The sequence below is a fragment of the Chenopodium album genome, chromosome 4 (genome assembly GCF_948465745.1).
Source record: "Chenopodium album chromosome 4, dcCheAlbu1.1, whole genome shotgun sequence".
Taxonomy (NCBI): Eukaryota; Viridiplantae; Streptophyta; class Magnoliopsida; order Caryophyllales; family Amaranthaceae; genus Chenopodium; species Chenopodium album.
In genome coordinates, this window is record NC_137837.1 from 9,992,834 (window position 1) to 10,013,315 (window position 20,482).

At 36.5% G+C, this 20,482-nt stretch overlaps 1 protein-coding gene across 1 annotated transcript; it reads left to right on the forward strand.

Moving 5' to 3' along the window:
• The first annotated feature begins 4,232 nt into the window (after positions 1-4,232).
• LOC145627620 (uncharacterized) lies at positions 4,233-8,124 on the forward strand. The gene is made up of 3 exons (XM_081679985.1): positions 4,233-5,699; positions 6,009-6,087; positions 6,209-8,124. The coding sequence occupies exons 1-3, from the start codon at positions 4,233-4,235 to the stop codon at positions 8,122-8,124; spliced, it is 3,462 nt and encodes a 1,153-aa protein (XP_081536111.1).
• The last annotated feature ends 12,358 nt before the right edge of the window (positions 8,125-20,482 follow it).

The window sequence follows — 20,482 nt, forward strand, 5'->3', positions numbered from 1 at the left end:
TGAGACCAACACCAACCGAAAGGTCGTATCCTGTTGTAGAAAAACTGACCGTTGACACCATTCCACTCCCAGGGATGGCAAACGATAAGTACTTCCTAGGAGTCTGGGAATACAACCAAAAGAGCCATACTTTGTAATGACTCTACCTTGAGAAACCTTGCTTGACAGTGCAGGTTCTCGTCTTGCAACTCTACTAGCAATGAGTGCTGAACATTGGAGGACTTTGTTTACCCCAAATTTTAAAAATGGGGAGCCTCCTTCAAGATTTGGATTAACAATGATGGATGACCTTGCCATCACAAACACTAACAATGGGATGATAGTAACCAATTGAATACTCTTTATCATCCCAAAATCAAGAAACAACAAGATAGACCCACTAACCATTACACTCAACAACCCCTTCCTCCTGCAAACTCCAAATGCAGGGAGAACTGTAATCCTGCACCAATAAATTAAAACCATAATAATGATAGCATATACAATAATTGAATATTCATTAATTATTTCATAACAATATTAATCACAATAATGTGTACCCATTTATCACAATACTCATTATCATAATTTCAAAAAAAAAAAAAAAAAAAAAAAAAAAAAGAAAAAAAAGAAAGAAATAGAGATATGAATAAGGTTTATGTATGTTACTTTTTTGAACAAAATGATTTATGCCCATTCACAAATCTCATGCATTACCCTTCTTGTGTATTTTTAATTTGTTTTAATCATGCTAATTAAACAAACTCTCTCCGTCCCATAATGTTGTCACAATTTTAAATATATCGAATTTACAACCATACGTCTACTAGTTCGGCCATATTATACATCTTTATCCTAAGACGATCAAAAGTTACACCAGTATAAATAAAAGTAGGGCCTTAGCCTTAGGGGTGGGTCAGGGGATATATGGTCCGATGGTTGAGGTGGCTATTCTTCTTTTCTTAATAATAATGATGATGATGATGACGGTGATGGTGATAATGATGATTAGAGAAGGATAACAACAACAACAACAATAATAATAATAATAATAATAATAATAATAATAATAATGAAAAATAATAATACTTTTTAGATTTATATATTTTTTAATTGTAGAATAAATATAATAGAGAATTTGTAAAATTAATTTCTGTTCAATATAAATAATTTCAATTTAGTAAAAATAACTTCATTTCAGCAAAAGTAATTTTAATTCATTCAAAATAATTTCAGTTCAGTAAAGTTCAGTAACTATATATAAAGAATAAATATAATAGAGAATAAGTAAATATAATTTCAATTTAGGAAAAAAAAATTATGTTCAACAAAATTAAGTTATGTTCAACAAAAAATATTTTAGTTCAGTAAAAATAATTTCAGTTCAACAAAAATAAGCTGAAGAACAGGGCCCTTATTGTATAATTTAAGATTAAAAAAATGATATTACTAACTTTGTTTTTTATTAAATGCATCATGTTTCATGTATGGAAGTAATTTGGATGCATCATTTTCCCATTTAGTTAATAAATTAACTCTAGCTCTCTCATATAACATGAGCCCTCTTTATTGTTTCTCTTTATCTCTTTCTACACCAAAAACTGTCAAAAGTCCGCAATTTAAAAAATGATGCATCTAACAAAATTTTAAAAAAGAAGTATGCAATTTTTTCACATTCGATAAAAAATATTCGTAAGATTTTTTACAGGCAATAATTTAAGATAAAATATGTTATACACTTTTGTCACACAGGATAAAAAGTTGTAACACCCCCGATTTACTAACTGAAAATAAACAAGAATTAAAGGAGAAATAAACAACCATTAAATAAAATTGCGGAAGCATACATCTAAAACGGAGGTATCACCGCCACACTCAACAACCTGTCGAGTGTTAAGGCTTACAAATCCCAATAAATACAACCCAATAAATCTAGGTGAGCTATTTATACAACTTTACAAACTGGTTACAGCATACTACTCGAAACACTGAGCTCCTTTAGCTACAATCACTTGATCAACCTGCTTAAATAATCTTGACTGCTCACCATTAAGGACAAATTCCAAAATAGATCGTTGCAGGGCCACCATAAGAAAAAGACATGGCAGCAAACACAAATAGCACAACAAAACAATACACACACGTCAGAAAAATCTGAGTAATCACCACATATCAGAATATGGAGTATAATATAATAATTAACATTACTCGATCAATTAAACAATGTAGTTTGAAACTACATTACACATTGTACTCAGAAAATAACCTTTAACAACTCAATCTCGAATAATAGTACGAACCTTTACTCAACTCATAACCAATAGTGTGCCATGCTCTTTGTTCTATACCTAGCCTTGGACATGGGTAATTCGAATAAAACCAACAAGTATAAAAACTTGAATACTCCCAATAACCAGAAAACACCTTGAACCAGACCACATACGGGCCAATTCCCACTGTAGGGGACCATAGAAAAACAAATAATAAAGATTGTACCTTATTCTTAACTCATGATCATTATCTCATTACCAACAAGCCAAAGGACTAAGGTCTATAACGCCGAGCCTCAAACCAGTAACAAAATAATAATCTCAACCTTTTTGATCTCATACATCGATCAAACAATCATAAACTTGATAATAAATAATATTTCAATAATGGCACGAGTTCCCAAATAACATGACAATTCGATTCATAATATCTCAACTCTTAAAAAAAACACTAATAACCCGAATATAATCAAATCTCAACCCAAAAATAATACTCTGCATTAACAACCCTAAAACCTCGATAAAACAATACTCCCTATAACAATAACATTAAAAATCCCAAAAAAATTAATAAGCGTTCCCTCTAGGTTTTGCCTTGGGAGGGTTTGTTCTAGCTTTTCTGGCTAGGGTTTCCTGGTTTTCAAGGCTCTTCTCGATTTTAGATCGAGTTTTCTTTAATTTATTTGTTTGCTTTTATTGAAATTCGCATTAATTTCTCACAATGGTGATGCCAGAACAAACGTCTCTTGCATTGAAGGAGAAGGAGGGGGGCGATGATAGCAGGAAGGACCCTCCGATTCTTGATGACCCTGATGAAGCAATTGATTGGAACGATAGTGGAGAAGATGATGACGATGCGTGTATTGAACTTGCTTTGGTAGGTAAACTCTGGACTAATCGTAAAATTAATGTTAATGCTTTTATTGAGACTATGAAAGGAGTTTGGCAACCTAAACATGGAGTGGACATATCTAATATTGGAAAAAATCAATTCTTGTTCCAATTTTTTCACTGGAAAGACAAACAAAGAGTAATTGACGAACAACCCTGGCACTTCGATAGACATGCTTTACTCCTTGGAGAAATATCTGACTCGATGAAACCCTCTGAAATTGAATTGTATTTTCTGCCTATGTGGATTAGGGTCTATAATCTTCCCCTCAGAGGGAGATTAAACATTGAAAATGTAGAGAAGATTGGTAATAAGCTCGGGGTGTTTGTTAAGATGGATGCAGCAGCGAGAGTGGGAATTGACAAATCTATTAGGCTACGTGTTCTCGTTGATGTGCGCAGGCCTCTGTTTAAGTATGTTCGCTTAAAGTTACGAGGGGGGTTAGAAGAAGCTTTTGAGGTGAAATATGAGAAACCCCCGTTGTTCTGCTTCACTTGTGGATTGATGGGACATGGTTTTAAAGACTGTGATGATCAGAATGAGGTAGAAGAACAGTCACTGCCGTATGGGGCTTGGTTGAAAGCATCGCCTTGGAATCTTAATGTGAGTGTGAAGGAAGATGGGAATGGGAAAGCAGGAAGCTGTGCAAGACCCCTCTTTGTCACAAAGCCGAAAAAAGACAAAGTGTTGAAGGCTGACAACTCCAAACAGGTGAATGATGTGTTGGATAAACTTGACAATGTTGACTTGAACTCTAGTGGAGGAGGTGATAAAGTTGTTTTCTCTGGCCCTAAAGAGCTCTTCACTTTCACGAGTGGTGAGGAGATTGAGAATGTGAGTAGCGTGGCAGCAGTTACTGAAAGTATGAATAAAATTGAGGACCCGAAGCTCAAGCATTGGAAGAGAATTGTGCGAGATGTTGACCATAGTATGGGAAGCGGTACGAGAATCATTGGGGATAAAAGAAAAGGCGTGGAGGATGAAGGAGATGCTGGAAAGGACAGTAAGGAGATGAAGAATAAAAAGAAAAAATCGATGTTGAACTCAAATGACAGTGTGGCGAGCCCCACCTCTCGGGCTCTCGGTGAACAATGAGTTACATCATTTCGTGGAATTGTAAGGGATTGGGGGGCACTCCTGCAATTAATGCCTTGAAACGCATCTTGTTTCTAGAATGCCCTCAAATTGTGTTTCTCTCGGAGACGAAGTTAAAAGCGTTTGAGTTTGATAAAATAAAATTAAAAACCAAATTCGATTGTGCCTTTGTTGTTGATTGTGAAGGGGAAGGGAGGAGGAGGAAAGGGGGTCTAGCTCTTATGTGGAGGAACTCGGTGAATATAATTGTAAATTCTTACTCTCAAAACCATATTGATGTGGAAGTAACATCCACTCAACATGGAAATTGGAGATTTTCTGGTTTGTATGGGCACCCTGAAGACGATCTGAAGCTTAGAACAGGTTTGCTATTAAAGAAGCTGGGAGATGATAATATAATGCCTTGGTTATGCGGGGGCGACTTTAATCTCATGCTCCAATCAAGTGAGAAATCTGGTGGACGTGCCTTCAATTGTGACGAGGCTGATATCTTTAGGGATGCGGTGGCATACTGTCAACTTGAAGATCTTGGCTACATTGGCCACGATTTTACGTGGTCGAATAATAGAGGCGGAGTGGAAAATGTGCAAGAGCGCTTGGACAGGTTTCTAGCTAATCGACAATGGCGTGATCAATACCCGGGTTCGTTTGTTTCCCACCTCTCAAAAAGAAAATCTGACCATCTCCCTATACTTTTGTGCATCAAAGAAGCTATTATTTCCCCGAAGAAAAAAAAGAAAAAAAAGCAGTACAGGTTCGAAGAGATGTGGCTCCAGGATGAGAAATGTGCCGAGATTGTATCGGATGCTTGGGAAAGAGGTGGAGACCTATGTTCGAAAATAGCTTTTACTTCTACCAGATTGAGTACGTGGAGCAGAGATAAATTTGGAGATTTTGTGAAGGAGTTGCAAGCCTGTAAATCGCAAATGGAGAGACTTATGGGGGAACCACAATCGGAGGAAGTGATTGCTCAGATGAGGGCAATCGACGATCGGATGGATGAACTTGAGAGAAGGGAAGAGATGTACTGGAAGCAGAGAAGCAGGCAAGAATGGCTCAAACATGGTGATAAAAATACTACATTTTTTCACACGAAGGCAAAACAAAGGGTGGAGCGAAATAATATAAAGAAAATCAAGGATGAAGCCGGCAATGTCTTTGAGGACGAGGAGCAGATTACTGAAGTTTTTGTGAACTATTTCAAAGAGCTCTTTGATGGGAATAGCCAAATTGAGCCAGAGCCTGTAATTGAGAAGGTGGTTCCTATTGTCAGTGATGGGCAACGGAGCAGTCTGAGTACCCCTTTTACTGCGGAGGAAGTACGTTATGCACTTTTCCAAATGCACCCGACGAAGGCCCCCGGGCTCGACGGTATGTCTGCCATTTTTTTCCAGAAATTTCGGGACATTGTAGGGGTGGATGTAGTTGAAAAAGTGCTTGATATATTGAATAATAATGGTGATGTAGGTTCTATTAATCAGACTCATATTGTTTTAATTCCGAAAAAAAAGAGTGTGAGTCTCCTGTTGATTATAGACCTATTAGTTTGTGTAATGTAATGTATAAAATTGTCACCAAAGTACTAGCTAACAGATTGAAACTAGTACTCCCTTTTATTATTCATGAGTCGCAGAGTGGGTTTGTTCCGGGAAGATTAATCACTGACAATGTGCTCGTTGTATATGAATGCTTTCACTATCTCTGGAAGAAGAAAAAAAGGGAAAAAAAGGCTTCCTGGGCCTTAAACTGGATATGAGTAAGGCATATGACAGGGTAGAATGGGGGTTCTTGGAAAAAATCATGATCAAGCTTGGATTGCCGGAAACTTTTGTGGGGTTGATTATGAAATGTGTGAGTTCTGCAGAATTCGATGTTCTTGTGAATGGTCAACCTTCGAGACATTTTAAGCCGAGCTGAGGATTGAGACAAGGTGATCCCCTATCACCTTTCATGTTTATTATGTGTGCTGAAGGTTTGTCAACTCTGATTCGTGATGCGGAAAGTAAGAAACTCATCCATGGTGTCAAGATTGGGAGACATGTTAATCCTATTTCCCATTTATTTTTTGCGGATGATAGTCTCTTGTTTGTGAGGGCGACGGAGGAAGAAGTGGAGAATGTGCTTAATATTCTCTCTACCTATGAGTTAGCCTTGGGGCAGAAACTGAATATGGATAAGTCGGAAGTGTCATTTAGCCGAAACATTGATCAAGAATGGAAACAATTGCTTCAGGTGAAGTTAACTTTTAAGGCTGTCGAAGGACATGACAAGTATCTTGGGTTGCCTACCTACATTGGTGGATCGAAGAAACAAGTCTTCCAAAATATTCAGGACCGTGTCTGGAGAAAACTCAAGGGGTGGAAGGAACATTTTTTATCGCAAGCGGGAAGAGAAGTATTAATCAAATCCATTGCACAAGCTATCCCAACTTATGCAATGCAATGCTTCTTGATTCCGGCAAGTATCATAGGTGACATTGAGAAGTTATATCGTCAGTTCTTTTGGGGACAAAAGGGAGATGAAAGAAGAATGTGTTGGGTTGCTTCGGAGAAGATGTACATTTCAAAGGCGGAGGGTGGGCTTGGCTTTAGAAATATGAGGAATTTTAACAAGGCTCTTCTTGCGAAACAAGCGTGGCGAATTTTGACGAATGAGAACTCTCTTGTGGCAAGGGTTCTTAAGGGAAAGTACTTCCCTCATTTGAATCTATTTGATGCGAAGGTGAGTCCTAATGCGAGTTATACTTGGCGTTCAATATTAGGGGCTCGTGATTTGCTTGAAAAAGGGGCTAGGAAATCTATGGGGAATGGTTCAACTATTAATATTTGGGATGACCCGTGGGTCCCCAACCTCCCTGCTTTTAAGGTGTCTTCAAGACAAAACTCTGAGGAAGGGACGCCAATTTTTGTGCGTGATATGTGGTTAGCAAACTCCTGGAACCATCAGGCCCTCACTGACAATTTCTCATATGTAGAAATTAACGAGATAAGCAAAATTCCTATTCCCCTCTATTTTAGGAGTGATGCTTGGGTTTGGAGTTTTACTAAGGATGGGAAATACTCGGTTCGTAGTGCCTACAACCTGATTACTTTGGATCAGAAGAACAATAAGCCTACCCCCTCGAAACCAGTTTGCAATCTTGACTGGAAGGTGGTGTGGGATGCAGAATTGCCCCCGAAGATTAAATTTTTCGCGTGGCGGGCTATTAAAGGTGCTATTGCAGCTCGACAGTCCCTAGTTCAGAGAGGTTTGGATACCGATCCTACTTGTCCTATGTGCGGTGATGACATTGAAAGTGTGTTGCACATGTTAGTGTACTGCAAAGAGGCTAAATTATTGTGGTATTTATCACCACTTAGGCTGGAAGTTGACAGATTTAAAGGGGACTCTTTTGGGGATTGGTGTACTAAGGTTCAAAAATTCCATAAAGATCAGTCTTGGTGGAGTGTCTTTTGGAGCTTGTTGTGGGGTGTTTGGCTTCGTAGAAATGCCTGGATTTTTGAGGGATGGAAGAAGAATACAATGGAGGTTATATATAAGGCTGTGGGTCTGGTCGGTGACTTCTCTCAAGCTCAGAATCCGCCTTTCTCTCATTCTGCTCAGCCAAATTTAAGCTCTACTTGGAGACTCCCCCCGCAAGGCATGGTTAAAATCAATTCTGACGCTGCTATATTCAAGCCTGAAGGTGTGGGTCTTGGAGGCGTTATGAGGGATGATGTTGGTGATGTGGTTGCTTCGACTTGCTTTCGCCTTGGAGGTAAGTTGGATGTGGATGTTGCGGAAGCGATGGCCATGAGGCACACACTCCTCATTGCTTTGGAGTCGGGGTTCAGAAATTGCACAGCCGTGTCACCAAGGGAGATGATCCTGCTACCGAATTCGGATTAGTAGTTCACGACATTCTGCAGCTTGCTAAGAGCTGCCATCGCTGCTCCTTCTCCTTTGTTAAAAGGAGTGGTAATAAAGTAGCCCACAAACTTGCAAAGATTAGCTCTTCTTTTGATAGTTTAAGAGTGTGGATGGAGGAAACTCCCTTGTGTATTTCGAACTTTGTTATGGCTGATTTGAGCCATCTTGATGTTTAATAAATTGTTGTGCGTGCTTGATCGTCAAAAAAAAAAAACATTAAAAATCCCAGAAAAAAATAGAACAATCAATCAATACAACAATAATAACAAGACAATTAAATCAGATCATATCATAAAATTATATACATCAATCATAGCTATAAATTCAAGAATATAAATATCAAATCATACAATAATATAAAGCAATAATTATACAAACAATTCCAAAATGAAATCTGTGTAATTACACATAATAAATAATACAATCAAACATCTCCAAATTGATAAAGTGTGATTACATATTGTAGACACCCATTTGTGTCTCCCCAAAACCAAACCCAGTGATGAGTACCTTTCACGTCGAATCATAATCGAATGAAACGAAAGTGTGGAAAGGTCTAGTGTTGCGGAAAGTTTTATTTCTTTTTCTCTTCTTCCTGTTTTTGAAAACTTTATTTTAAAGAAAACAGCCAATCCATTTTTGTTGGTCCATGATATGGGTCCAATAGTGGTGTATTTGGATGGGGTTTGCAAAGACCTTTCCAACGATATATTATAAGCCCAATTCCGATGAATATTGAGGAAGTTATGACCAATTTACTAAACTGGGCCCGGTTTGAGCTTTAAGTACGGCCTAATGATCTAGGGGAGGGCCTAATATAATTTATCATTCCTAATATAATTAGGAATGGTTTTAGTCTTCTAGAACATTCTAGAAGGTCTTATCATTCCTAATTCAATTAGGACTCTTCAGAGTTTTAATCAAGATCAAATAGCATTTTCAATGGAAATTATGTTATTTTATCTTCCAGTACGGTAAGTTTATCAGATTTTCGAAAACGCGTTGAAAATCGCTTTGGCGTCCAACCCCAGGCCTTGGCGCCTGGAACCAGGATTGGCGCCAGGCGCTAGCCATTGGCGCCTGGCGCTAGCCACTAGTCCTGGCGCCAACTAGCCAGGGCTGGCGCCAAGGTGTTTTTGCGATCTTCAGACTCTGTTTTGTTAAATTATCTTTTTTGGATGATTTTCTCTATAAATATCGTATTAAAAATTCCGTTTTAAAGGACGAAGAATCATCAATTCTCTTCTTCATTCATTCTCCTCATTCACAAATCATTCATCAATTCTTATTTCAATTAACCAACTCTCATCAAGATTTTCTTGATTATTCTCTCTCTCTCCCTTTTTCTAAACTAGCCTTTTCTCAAATACAAAATTCCGCATTCACAAGATCTAGAAACACTTAGCCATATTCGAAGTTGCCTTCTCCCTAGACGTGAAAGGTTTAATTTCTGAGGGTTTGGTCCCAAATCTCTCTTTCAATTGTTTAATTTAATTGTTTTGATTATTATTTTCCTTGAAGTTACTAACGTGTGTATTTTGTTATTAGAAAGAGGTACGAGGCATCCAAGTAAGTACTTTAATTGATTAATTGATTTATGATGTAGAAATCATGCTTAGAGTGTTATTTTAATTCCAGTATCATGTCTAGGGTAACTTTAATATCAAGTATGATTAAAGTACGATGCTTCCTATGTTCTTCCTAATATTTATGATTGTTAGTATCATGTTAGGGCTAAAGCTTTGATTTTTATTGCTTAGTAACATGCTAGGGTTTGTTATTAATCTTGTTAGTATCATGCCTAGGATCTTGCTATTATTATTATGCTTTAATATTAACATGAATACGATTATAATTATAATTGTTATAATGATTATGAATACTATTATTTTGATGATTATTTTATTTATGATAATTATTTCAATTGTTATTAATATGATGATTATTTTCTTTTATGATTATTATCATGATTATTTCAATTATAATTTATTTTTATGATGATGATATTCATTATTATGTTGCTTGATATGCGTATTATTTTATTCTTTATTGCTTGATCACACCTTTCATGCATGTTTAAAGGGAATTTGTACTTGTAATCATGCTTAATAAGATAATTAATAATCTTGTTAGGGTTATTGTGATTATAATTCAAGTGATCGCCAATAATAGTTTATTTGTGCATTAAATTCAACCAACATAGATTAAACAGGTTTAGGGTTAATTTTATTGATTGCATGTTAATCAGAAAGCGCACATGAATACGAGCAGAATAAAGTAGAGGCCTATTATTAGGGCAGGTTCAATCTCTTTTAGGTTGGATTTGTACCATCATCCCCGAACCCTTATTTGGTTCATGACCTTATGGAGTTGACGATCTCTTGGATCGTTAAGGGGTGTAACCTTCACCTCGTGAACGGTTTACAAGTTCCTTAAAAACTTGTTGGCGACTCTTTTGCTCTATCTTCTTCCCTTTTGGACGCCACCGTACTTTAGTGTATGATCACAGTGGGGTTCAAGCTAGTGGGATTTTAAGGCTTGAAATTATTCCCTACACATATAATAATTAATGTGATCAAACAACTCTAAAGGGCTGAGCGTGATTACCTTTCAATGAACTGCAATAGAACTATCATATACGAAGTATGATATAAGGGACGAAATAAATTGGCAATCTTGCGGTTCACGGCTTTGATTTCCCAAATATATTATGCACCTTCTCTTTTAATCTTATAATACAAATACAATTAATACATATGATGATGGATATTAGAGAATAAAACAAAAAATTAATGAAGAAGAATCAAATAGAATCTTTTTACAAAAATCAATTTTGGGTTTGGTTAACAAATCCCACGCATAAGAACGAAAACGGCTGCATTATTATTATTTTTTTTATTCAATAACTTTATTAGGGTTTAAGAATAGTTTATATACGTTTAATGTAGAGTCCTATTTAAATTAAAATAGGGTTTTAAATCTTTCCGAACTCTAAAATAAAAATATAAAAAAATATATAATATAAAGTCATAAAATATTCGGGTATTACAAAAGTAGCCGTAATTTTTTTTTTCTTTTTTTTTTTTTTTTTTTGTAGTAAATAAAAATTTCAGCTTATATACAAAGTATATATTTGATAATTGCTTTGAATAGAATTGGGTAAAAATGGGCGGGAAAATTTTGAATAGTGTGGAGTGACATGTGGAGCTTTTATATATATAGATACTAGGTTTGAACACGTGCGATGCACTGTTTATAATTTATATAATATCTTTTTTTTTTTAAAGAAGTCCTAAAGGACACTAAATTTCATTAATATAAGCCATACAACATCTACAATTGACAATGAATGATAATGAAAACAAATTTAACAAAATCAAACAAGAATTAATCGGGGAAGGGCTAAGAATTCAAATACATAAATAGAACAATTCGGCATATTCTCGATTTGTTGTCTCATACAACTTTTTGAGTGCATCCGTCACCGCTTTACAATTTTGTGAGAAAGTAAATTCTTGTGCTGATTCCGTAACCCGAATTTGAGCCATAATCAATAGGAGCCCCGCACAACCGAAGACTAAATTAAGCACAAATAAAACCTTGTCTTTCGAAGGAGTACGAAAAACCTTGTCTTTCGAAAGAGATCGAAAAAACCTTGTCTTTCGAAGGAGATAAACCCTTTCTTTCGAGGGAGACATTATTGTAACCTAAAACAAAAAGCTTAAAAGAAAATAAAATTGGGGCTTTCCACCGGTGAAATCTGATGGAAGCCCCTTTGAAATTGACAATGGAGACTAGATTTAGGAGAGAGAAGAGAGAAAAGGAGGCTAGGGTTTTTTATTTTTTTTTTTTATTTTTAACATCAACTGTTAAATTAAATATTACGGTTTATATAATATCTATTTGTACATTTGTACATTTAAAAAATGGTTATTATACATGAATATAAATAAGTATTACGTGCATAAAATATTTATAATTTTTAAATTTTAGATTTTCATCAAAATTATGATATAGTATTGTACCTGTTAATTTTTAATTTTTAGATTTTCATCAAAACTATTGTACCTATTCAACATTGTCTAATACGTAGTTCAATATATAAGAGGTTGTTATGATAATATCTAAATATGGATGACTATTATCCCATGTACAATCTAGAATATTCTAGAGTTGGGTATTTGGTCTTATCCATTGATGGAACCCTAGGAAATGTACATTATATATATCCCGTACTAGATGGAATATGAAATACAACGTAACAATCTTCCCTCATATCTCTTTATTTTCTCTTCCATATTTAACACGTTATCAGCACCATTGCTAGTCAACTGAGTAGGATTACCAAACATTTATCTAGAATCCCATATTATTATTATTATCATGTAAGTATGATCGCAGCCCATAACAATTATAATTTAACATTTATCTACTTTTGCATGCTTATTTATTGGAATATCAACATATATAACGAATACAGAGCATGATATATAATTTAAGGTTCCATTCTTATTTTTCTCCATGCTAACGTTCTCATCTTCTATTTCGTTCTTATTTATGCATGATTTGTATCAGGTTTATTTATGCATGATTATAACGTTTAATACATATTTTTGAATACTATTTATATATACTTATCTTTTAATATTTTTTTGTATAGTGAAAAATGTCGAACCTTGCCAAGCTCGAATTTGTGGCCCTTGATATTACCGGAAAGAATTATTTATCATGGGTGTTAGATGCTGAAATACACCTAGATGCTAAAGGGCTTGGCGAAACAATAAAAGAGGCTAATAAGGCAACACCTCAAGATAAGGCTAAAGCCATGATTTTTCTTCGCCATCACCTCCATGAAGGGCTCAAAAATGAATATTTAACTGTGAAAGACCCACAAATCCTTTGGATTAATCTAAAGGAAAGGTATGACCACCAAAAAACAGTGATACTCCCTAGAGCTCGTTATGAATGGTTAAATTTGAGATTGCAAGATTTTAAATCTGTTAGTGAATATAACTCAGCTATGTTTAAAATAACTTCTCAATTGAAATTATGTGGAGAAAATATTACTGATGCAGAAATGCTTGAAAAGACATACTCCACTTTCCATGCTAATAATATTGTCCTGCAGACACAATATAGAGAAAAAGGTTTTAAAAAATATTCTGAATTAATATCTTGTCTTCTTGTGGCTGAGCAAAATAACGAGTTGTTAATGAAAAATCATGAATCACGTCCTACTGGCTCTACTCCATTCCCTGAAGCGAATGTGACAACCCATAACGGGAAAGAAACTAAAAACAGAGACCATTCCAGCAGTAGTGGTCGAGGTAGAGGTCGTGGTCGTGGCCAATGGCGCGGCCGGGGTCGTGGACGTGGATATGGTAGAGGTCGTGGAGGTCATTTCACAAACTCACATTCCCACCAGAAGTGGGAACGTAGGGATGAAAAAGAGAAAAGTGATAACAATATATGTTACCGTTGTGGAGGAAAAGGTCATTGGTCACGGGTTTGTAGAACTCCAAAACATCTTATTGAACTTTACCAAGAATCATTGAACAAAGGAAAGAAAGTTGAGGCAAACCTTGTTCTTGAAGATGGTGAAGGTGATTTTGATTTTGGCAATGCCAATCAATTTGATGTTGGTGATTTCCTTACTTCCCCGGAAGGGAATAATTTTGATTTTGGCAGTACAACTCATTTAGAAGTTGCCGATTTCTTCACTGCCCCAGAAGGGAATAATTAAAATTATATTGTTTTATGTCAGTTTTAAGTATTAGACTTATGTTTTCTTATTCTAGTAATTTATTTAAGTTTATTTCTTTCGTTGTAATAAGGATTTTTGCTTTATAAATTTATGAACTATTTGAGTGTTTTTATTGATTTATTTGTTTTATCATCTTTATTTTTATGCTTAATATTTTGACATGTATTTTATTTCATGAAGAACATGGATATTACTCAAGTTCAATTTGCTATGAATGGTGAAGAATTATGTCTTGCTGACAGTGCAACTACACATACAATACTTAAAAATAAAAAATATTTCTCTCTTTTGATGATGAAAAGAACTAATGTGAGTACCATATCGGGTAGTACAAATATCATTGAGGGCTCCGGAAGAGCCACTATAAAGTTGCCTTGGGGAACTGAAATTAAAATAATTGATGCTTTATACTCCCCATTGTCTCAAAGAAATTTATTAAGTTTTAAGGATATTCGCAACAATGGTTATCATATTGAGACAATCAATGAAGAAAATAACGAATTCCTTCAAATCACAAATATAACTCAAGGCTCAAAACATGTTTTGGAGAAACTACCTACATTCTCTAGTGGTTTGTACTACACAAAAATCATGCTATAGTAAACCAGAAGTTTACTGATGATTTTGTTGTTTGGCATGACCGGTTAGGCCATCCCGGTCCAATAATGATGCGAAAAATAACTACAAATTCATGTGGACATTCTTTGAAGAGCTAGCAGATTCTTCATAATAATTTTTCATGTGCTGCTTGCTCGGAAGGTGATATGTCCATTTTATATAGTGTTTTACCCCCGTCCCTTGGTCGTTATTAGTAGTGTTTTCTGCTCTTTCAGGCCACTTTTATTACTAATTTGTGTTTTCTAGTTTTTTCGTAGTTTCAGTTGTATTTTACAGGCAATTGCACTCTTGGAGCATTTTCCCGGGCTTTATGGATCAACTACGGAAGCTAGAAGGACACGACCACTTTTGGAGCCCAGGATCGGTGAGAGCCGGTGATTAAGGGCTCGGTAATTGGGATCCCGAGGTATTCAGACCGAGTGTTCAAGACCCGAAGAGGAAATCCGGATTGGGCCGAGAAATCAAGCCCAATCGAAGTCCGAGCCTCAAAATGGAGCAAGGGCCCGATCGGGCAACCTCTAGCACGATCGGGCGCGGCAAGGCAATGGTGTTGTGCGTGCTATAGCGCGCCTGATCGTGCGAGCATCTAGCACGATCGGGCGATGCTGCTGGGAAGGAACGCGAAGAAAAAGGCGCGCCCGATCGGGCGCGCGTTTTTAAAAGACCTGATTAGTTTAACCTTAATTTTTGTTTTAGGAAAACGTTAAGTACGATTTTTGTACGGATTTTTAGATTACCTTCTTTCTTTGACTTTCTCTCTCTACTTAGAATTTTTCTCTCTCTTAATTCTTCTCTCAACTTTTGTTCTTAATTGTTTCCATTAATTCCAGATTTCTTTTTGGTAACAATTTCTTCCCTTTTAATTTCAGCTATTTTACTTGCTTCTTTAATTATGCTTTTATTTGATTATTTGATTAGTTTAGTGATGATGATGCGTGAGTAGTTTCATTCTAGGGTTTATGGGGATCCATAATTAATATGAAGGGATAGTTTGTTATTTATTGATTATTGATTTTGCATGATAATTTCTTACTGAATTGTTTTAATTATTTGCAATTAGATTATGAATCGAGCAGATGTAATTTGATTGTGAATGTTTAGAAATATTGAATTGATGAATCGAGTAGATGTTAATTTAATATTAAAGGCTATTTTCAATAGGAACTTAGATCTAGTAATTTGCGAGAGCCTGTTGGATCTATGTTGATTAGTAAATTGCGAGAGCCTGTTAATCATGTTATTTGTGCATTGTTAATTATTAATTACTTCGTTCTATCTCGGAATATTAATTGTTGGTGAACCTGTGACCCTAGGCTTCCTTATTATTGTTTCTTTCCTCCCTAAACTTATTCTTCGTAGTATAGAATTTATTCCCAAAAACATTGGTTACTTAGATAATTTAGACTATAATAATTAATTAGGAGTAAAAAGATCTGTTTCCCTGTGGAGTTCGACCCTACTTCCCTATCTATTTTAGTTAGAGGACTTAGGTAATTATTTTTGATTAGGGGATACGACTTTACCCTGTCAAAATTTGGCGCCGTTGCCGGGGAAACGGTTTTATTTTTTTTTCTGATTATATTTTTGTAGTCTAGATTATCCCCTTTTGCCTCAGGGAACGTTAGTTCTTTGAGGCAATTCTCATATTTGTCTTTAGTTCTTTGTTTATGCCCAGGTGTTCCAGATCAGGTTACATCCCTTTCGACCCTGAGATCGAGCGTTCTTTTCATAGGCAAAGGAAACTCTATAGACAAATTCTGGCGGGTTCTGAGGAGGACAACGGTCGAAGAGATCCTCCCTCTGATTCTAGTGACACAGATATTCCTTCAGATTCAGAATCAGAGATGACGGCCCAGAAGAAACTCAGTGACTACTCGCAACCGAAGCTCACAGATTTCCCGCACCTTACTCCCACTCTCGCTCTAGATGGAGTTCAATTTGAGATCAAGCCCCAATTAATCACTATGATAGAAAGGAAGCAATTCAGTGGAGCTAAGGGTGAAGATCCTAATCTTCACATCGCAGATTTCTGCCAATATTGTAACACCATTAGACAAGTCGGGGTCACACAAGACCAAATCAGGGAGATTCTTTTTCCTTTTTCATTATGTGGCAAAGAAAAATTATGGTTTAATGGTTTGAATAGAACTGCACTTGGTATTACTGACTGGGAAACTCTTGCTTTGAATTTCTATAATAAATACTATCCTGCAGAGAGAACAGCGGTGCTAAGGAGTGCTATTCAGAACTTCGCTCAAGAAGCCGACGAAACGTTATATGAGGCTTGGGAGAGGTTCAAGGATCTACAGAGAGAGTGCCCCCACCACAATCTAGCACAATGGCAATTGATCCAAGCATTCTATAATGGACTTGGAAATTCTTCTAGATCAGTGCTAAGCTAGATTCAGCAGCTAGTCGGAGATTCATGAATTTAAATGTGGATGATGCAGGACAGGTTATCGAAGACATGGCAATACACAATTCCCAATATGGGAATCCGAGAGGGTTTGCAAATAAAGGAAAACATAATGTCGATTTCGTATCCTTTTTGCAAGCTCAATTAACATCTATTTGTCAAAAATTAGATAATCTTACTGTTGCCCCTAACTCTGTAGCTAATGTTTCTGCTGTTGCTAACAATGAAGCTTTTTGTGAAAATTGTGGAATTGTAGGTCATTGGGAGCAAGATTGTAGGAGCTCAATGGAACAAGTTAATGCCTTTCAAACCTATAGGCAGAATAACCCCTATTCCAATTCCTACAATGTCGGTTATAAAAATCATCCTTATCTTTCGTACCGGAGCACCAATGTATAAAATCCTCCACCTCCACAACAACCACAATAGCAAACCCCACCACAGAAAAAATATTATCATCCTAATTCCGGCCAGAAAAGCCAAGCATCACCCTTATCAGCTTTCGACCCTGCCATGACAGAAATTAGAGCAATACTTGCCAATATGCAAAAGCATATGGAGAGTAGGGATGTGCAAATTGATTCTATCCTAGCCCATAATAAAATCATGGACAATCAAATTGCACAACTTTCATCTACCCTACAATCCCGTCAGCAGGGTGCTCTACCATCTCAACCTATCCATCCTACAGATCATGCCAATGCAATCACTCTAAGGAGTGGTTCGCATTATGATGGACCTCCTATGCCAAAGGAAGATAGACCAGTTCCTGATCTAGATTCCTCTATACCAAACGCTAATCCTGCTAGCCTTGCAGGGCTACAAATAGATACTAACCCTACTAATGTTTCTGTGCAGGGTAAATCGCAAGATAAGGGAGGAGATGTGCAGAGCCCAGTTATCAAGCTTCTATTCCCTAATAGACATCTAAAGAGTAAGCTTGATAAACAATTCGGTAAGTTTTTAGAGGTTGTGAAAAACCTGCAGGTAACAGTTCCTTTTACTGACTTAATCACTCAAGTTTCTGCTTATGCTAAATTTATGAAAGACATTCTGACTAGGAAAAGGGCCTTTAATGAAGTAGAAACTGTAGCTTTCACAGAGGAGTGTAGCGCTCTATTGCAAAACAAATCCCCTCCTAAATTAAAGGACCCCGGTAGTTTTTCTATCCCTTGTCATATTGGGAATGTTTTTATTGATAAAGCTTTGTGTGATTTGGGTGCTAGTGTCAGTGTCATGCCATCGTCTGTCTGCGCAAAACTTAATATGGGAGAATTAAAAGTTACTAATATAACTTTGCAAATGGCAGATCGTTCGGTAAAATACCCCTTAGGTATTTTAGAGGACGTACCTGTCAGAGTTGGTAAAATTTTTATTCGTGTTGATTTTGTTGTTTTAGACATGGCAGAGGACACACAAATACCCATTATATTAGGTAGGCCTTTCCTCCATACTGCAGGAGCGATTATTAATGTTAAATATGGTAAACTAACCCTTTCTGTAGGTGACAATAATGTTACTTTCAATTTAGGGAAGGTTTTGAAAGGGCCTACGCTAGAGGAAAATTGTTGTTATATTGATATAATGGATATAATGGATGATATTTGTGATGATAGCTTGCCACAGGTTCTTGCGACGGATCCCCTACAGGATGTTCTCTGCGGGAATTTATCTATAGACAATGCAAGCGTTTGGGGTAAAGAGGTACGAGATATTGAAGAGGCTCTTTCCTTAGAAGAGTTAAGCCCCGAGGAAACATTGAAGGTAGTAAATTTAGTTCAGGTTTCAAAACCTACAGAGGTCAAGAAACCTGAGCTAAAACCTCTCCCTTCTCATTTAAAATATATTTTTCTTGATGAACAGGAACTACACCCCGTGATCATCAGTACTGCACTTACTGACCTACAAACTTCCCAACTTCTAGGGGTTCTCAAAACCCATAAGAAGGCTATAGGGTACAGTATTGATAATCTCAAGGGTATTAACCCTGACTTTTGTATGCACAAGATACATCTAGAGGAAAATTACAAGCCCTGCATTCAACCCCAACGAAGATTAAATCCCAACATGCAGGAAGTAGTCAAGAAGGAGGTGATGAAATTACTTGATGCAGATATTATCTATCCTATTTCTGACTCCAAATGGGTAAGTCCTGTGCAGGTAGTGCCAAAGAAAGGTGGGATGACTGTGATAACAAATGAAAAGAATGAATTAATTCCCACTAGAACTGTAACAGGGTGGCGTATGTGCATAGACTATCGTAGATTAAATATCGCCACTAAAAAGGATCACTTCCCTCTTCCCTTTATAGATCAAATGCTTGAGAGGTTAGCCAATCATAAATTCTTTTGCTATTTGGATGGGTATTCGGGATTTTTCCAAATTCCGATTCACCCTGAAGATCAGGAAAAGACTACTTTTACATGCCCTTATGGCACTTTTGCATAACGTAGAATGCCCTTTGGTTTATGTAATGCACCCGCTACCTTTCAACGTTGTATGATGAGCATTTTTTCTGATTTCATAGAGTCTATTATGGAGGTCTTTATGGATGATTTTAGCGTATATGGTTCTTCATTTGATTCATGTTTAATTAATCTCGCTAAAATTTTGAAAAGATGTGAAGAGTGCAACTTAGTTCTTAATTGGGAAAAATGTCACTTTATGGTGACAGAGGGAGTAGTCCTAGGTCATATTGTATCTGATAAGGGCATACAAGTAGACAAAGCTAAAATATCAGTGATTGAGCAATTACCTCCCCCAGTTAATGTTAAGGGAGTTACAAGTTTCTTGGGTCATGCGGGGTTTTATCGCCGTTTTATCAAAGATTTTTCTAAAATTGCTAAACCACTGACACAACTTTTGCTCAAGGATGCCCCATTTATTTTTACTGATGAGTGTCTTGAGGCTTTCAACAGGATTAAGCAGGCTTTGATATCGACACCCATCATATGTGCTCCCGATTGGAACCTTCCTTTCGAGATCATGTGTGATGCAAGCGACTTTGCGCTAGGAGCCGTGCCCGGACAGAGGAAAGACAAGGTTTTGCATGCTATTTATTATGCTAGCAAAACTTTGGATGAAGCCCAAGTCAACTATGCAACCATGGAAAAGGAGTTTCTTGCTGTTATTTTTGCTTTAGAAAAATTTAGATCATATCTTGTTGGTTCTAAAGTTATTATTTTTACTGATCATGCAACATTGAAATATTTGATAGCTAAGGCGGAATCAAAGCCAAGGCTACTCCGGTGGGTCCTCTTGCTCCAAGATTTCAACATAGAAATAAAAGATAAAAAGGGAGCAGAGAACGTAGTGGCAGACCACTTGTCACGTTTCAGGTATGATGAGGGCAAGGATTCTCTACCTATAGATGATTCTTTCCCTGATGAAAACCTATATGCAGTTGTAGAGCAACACCCATGGTATGCGGATTTTGCTAATTATTTAGTGGGTGGTACTCTACCTCCTGACTTGTCCTACTAACTGATGGGCGTTAGAACGGTCGCACATTCCACACTCAATCAAACACATTTATTAAC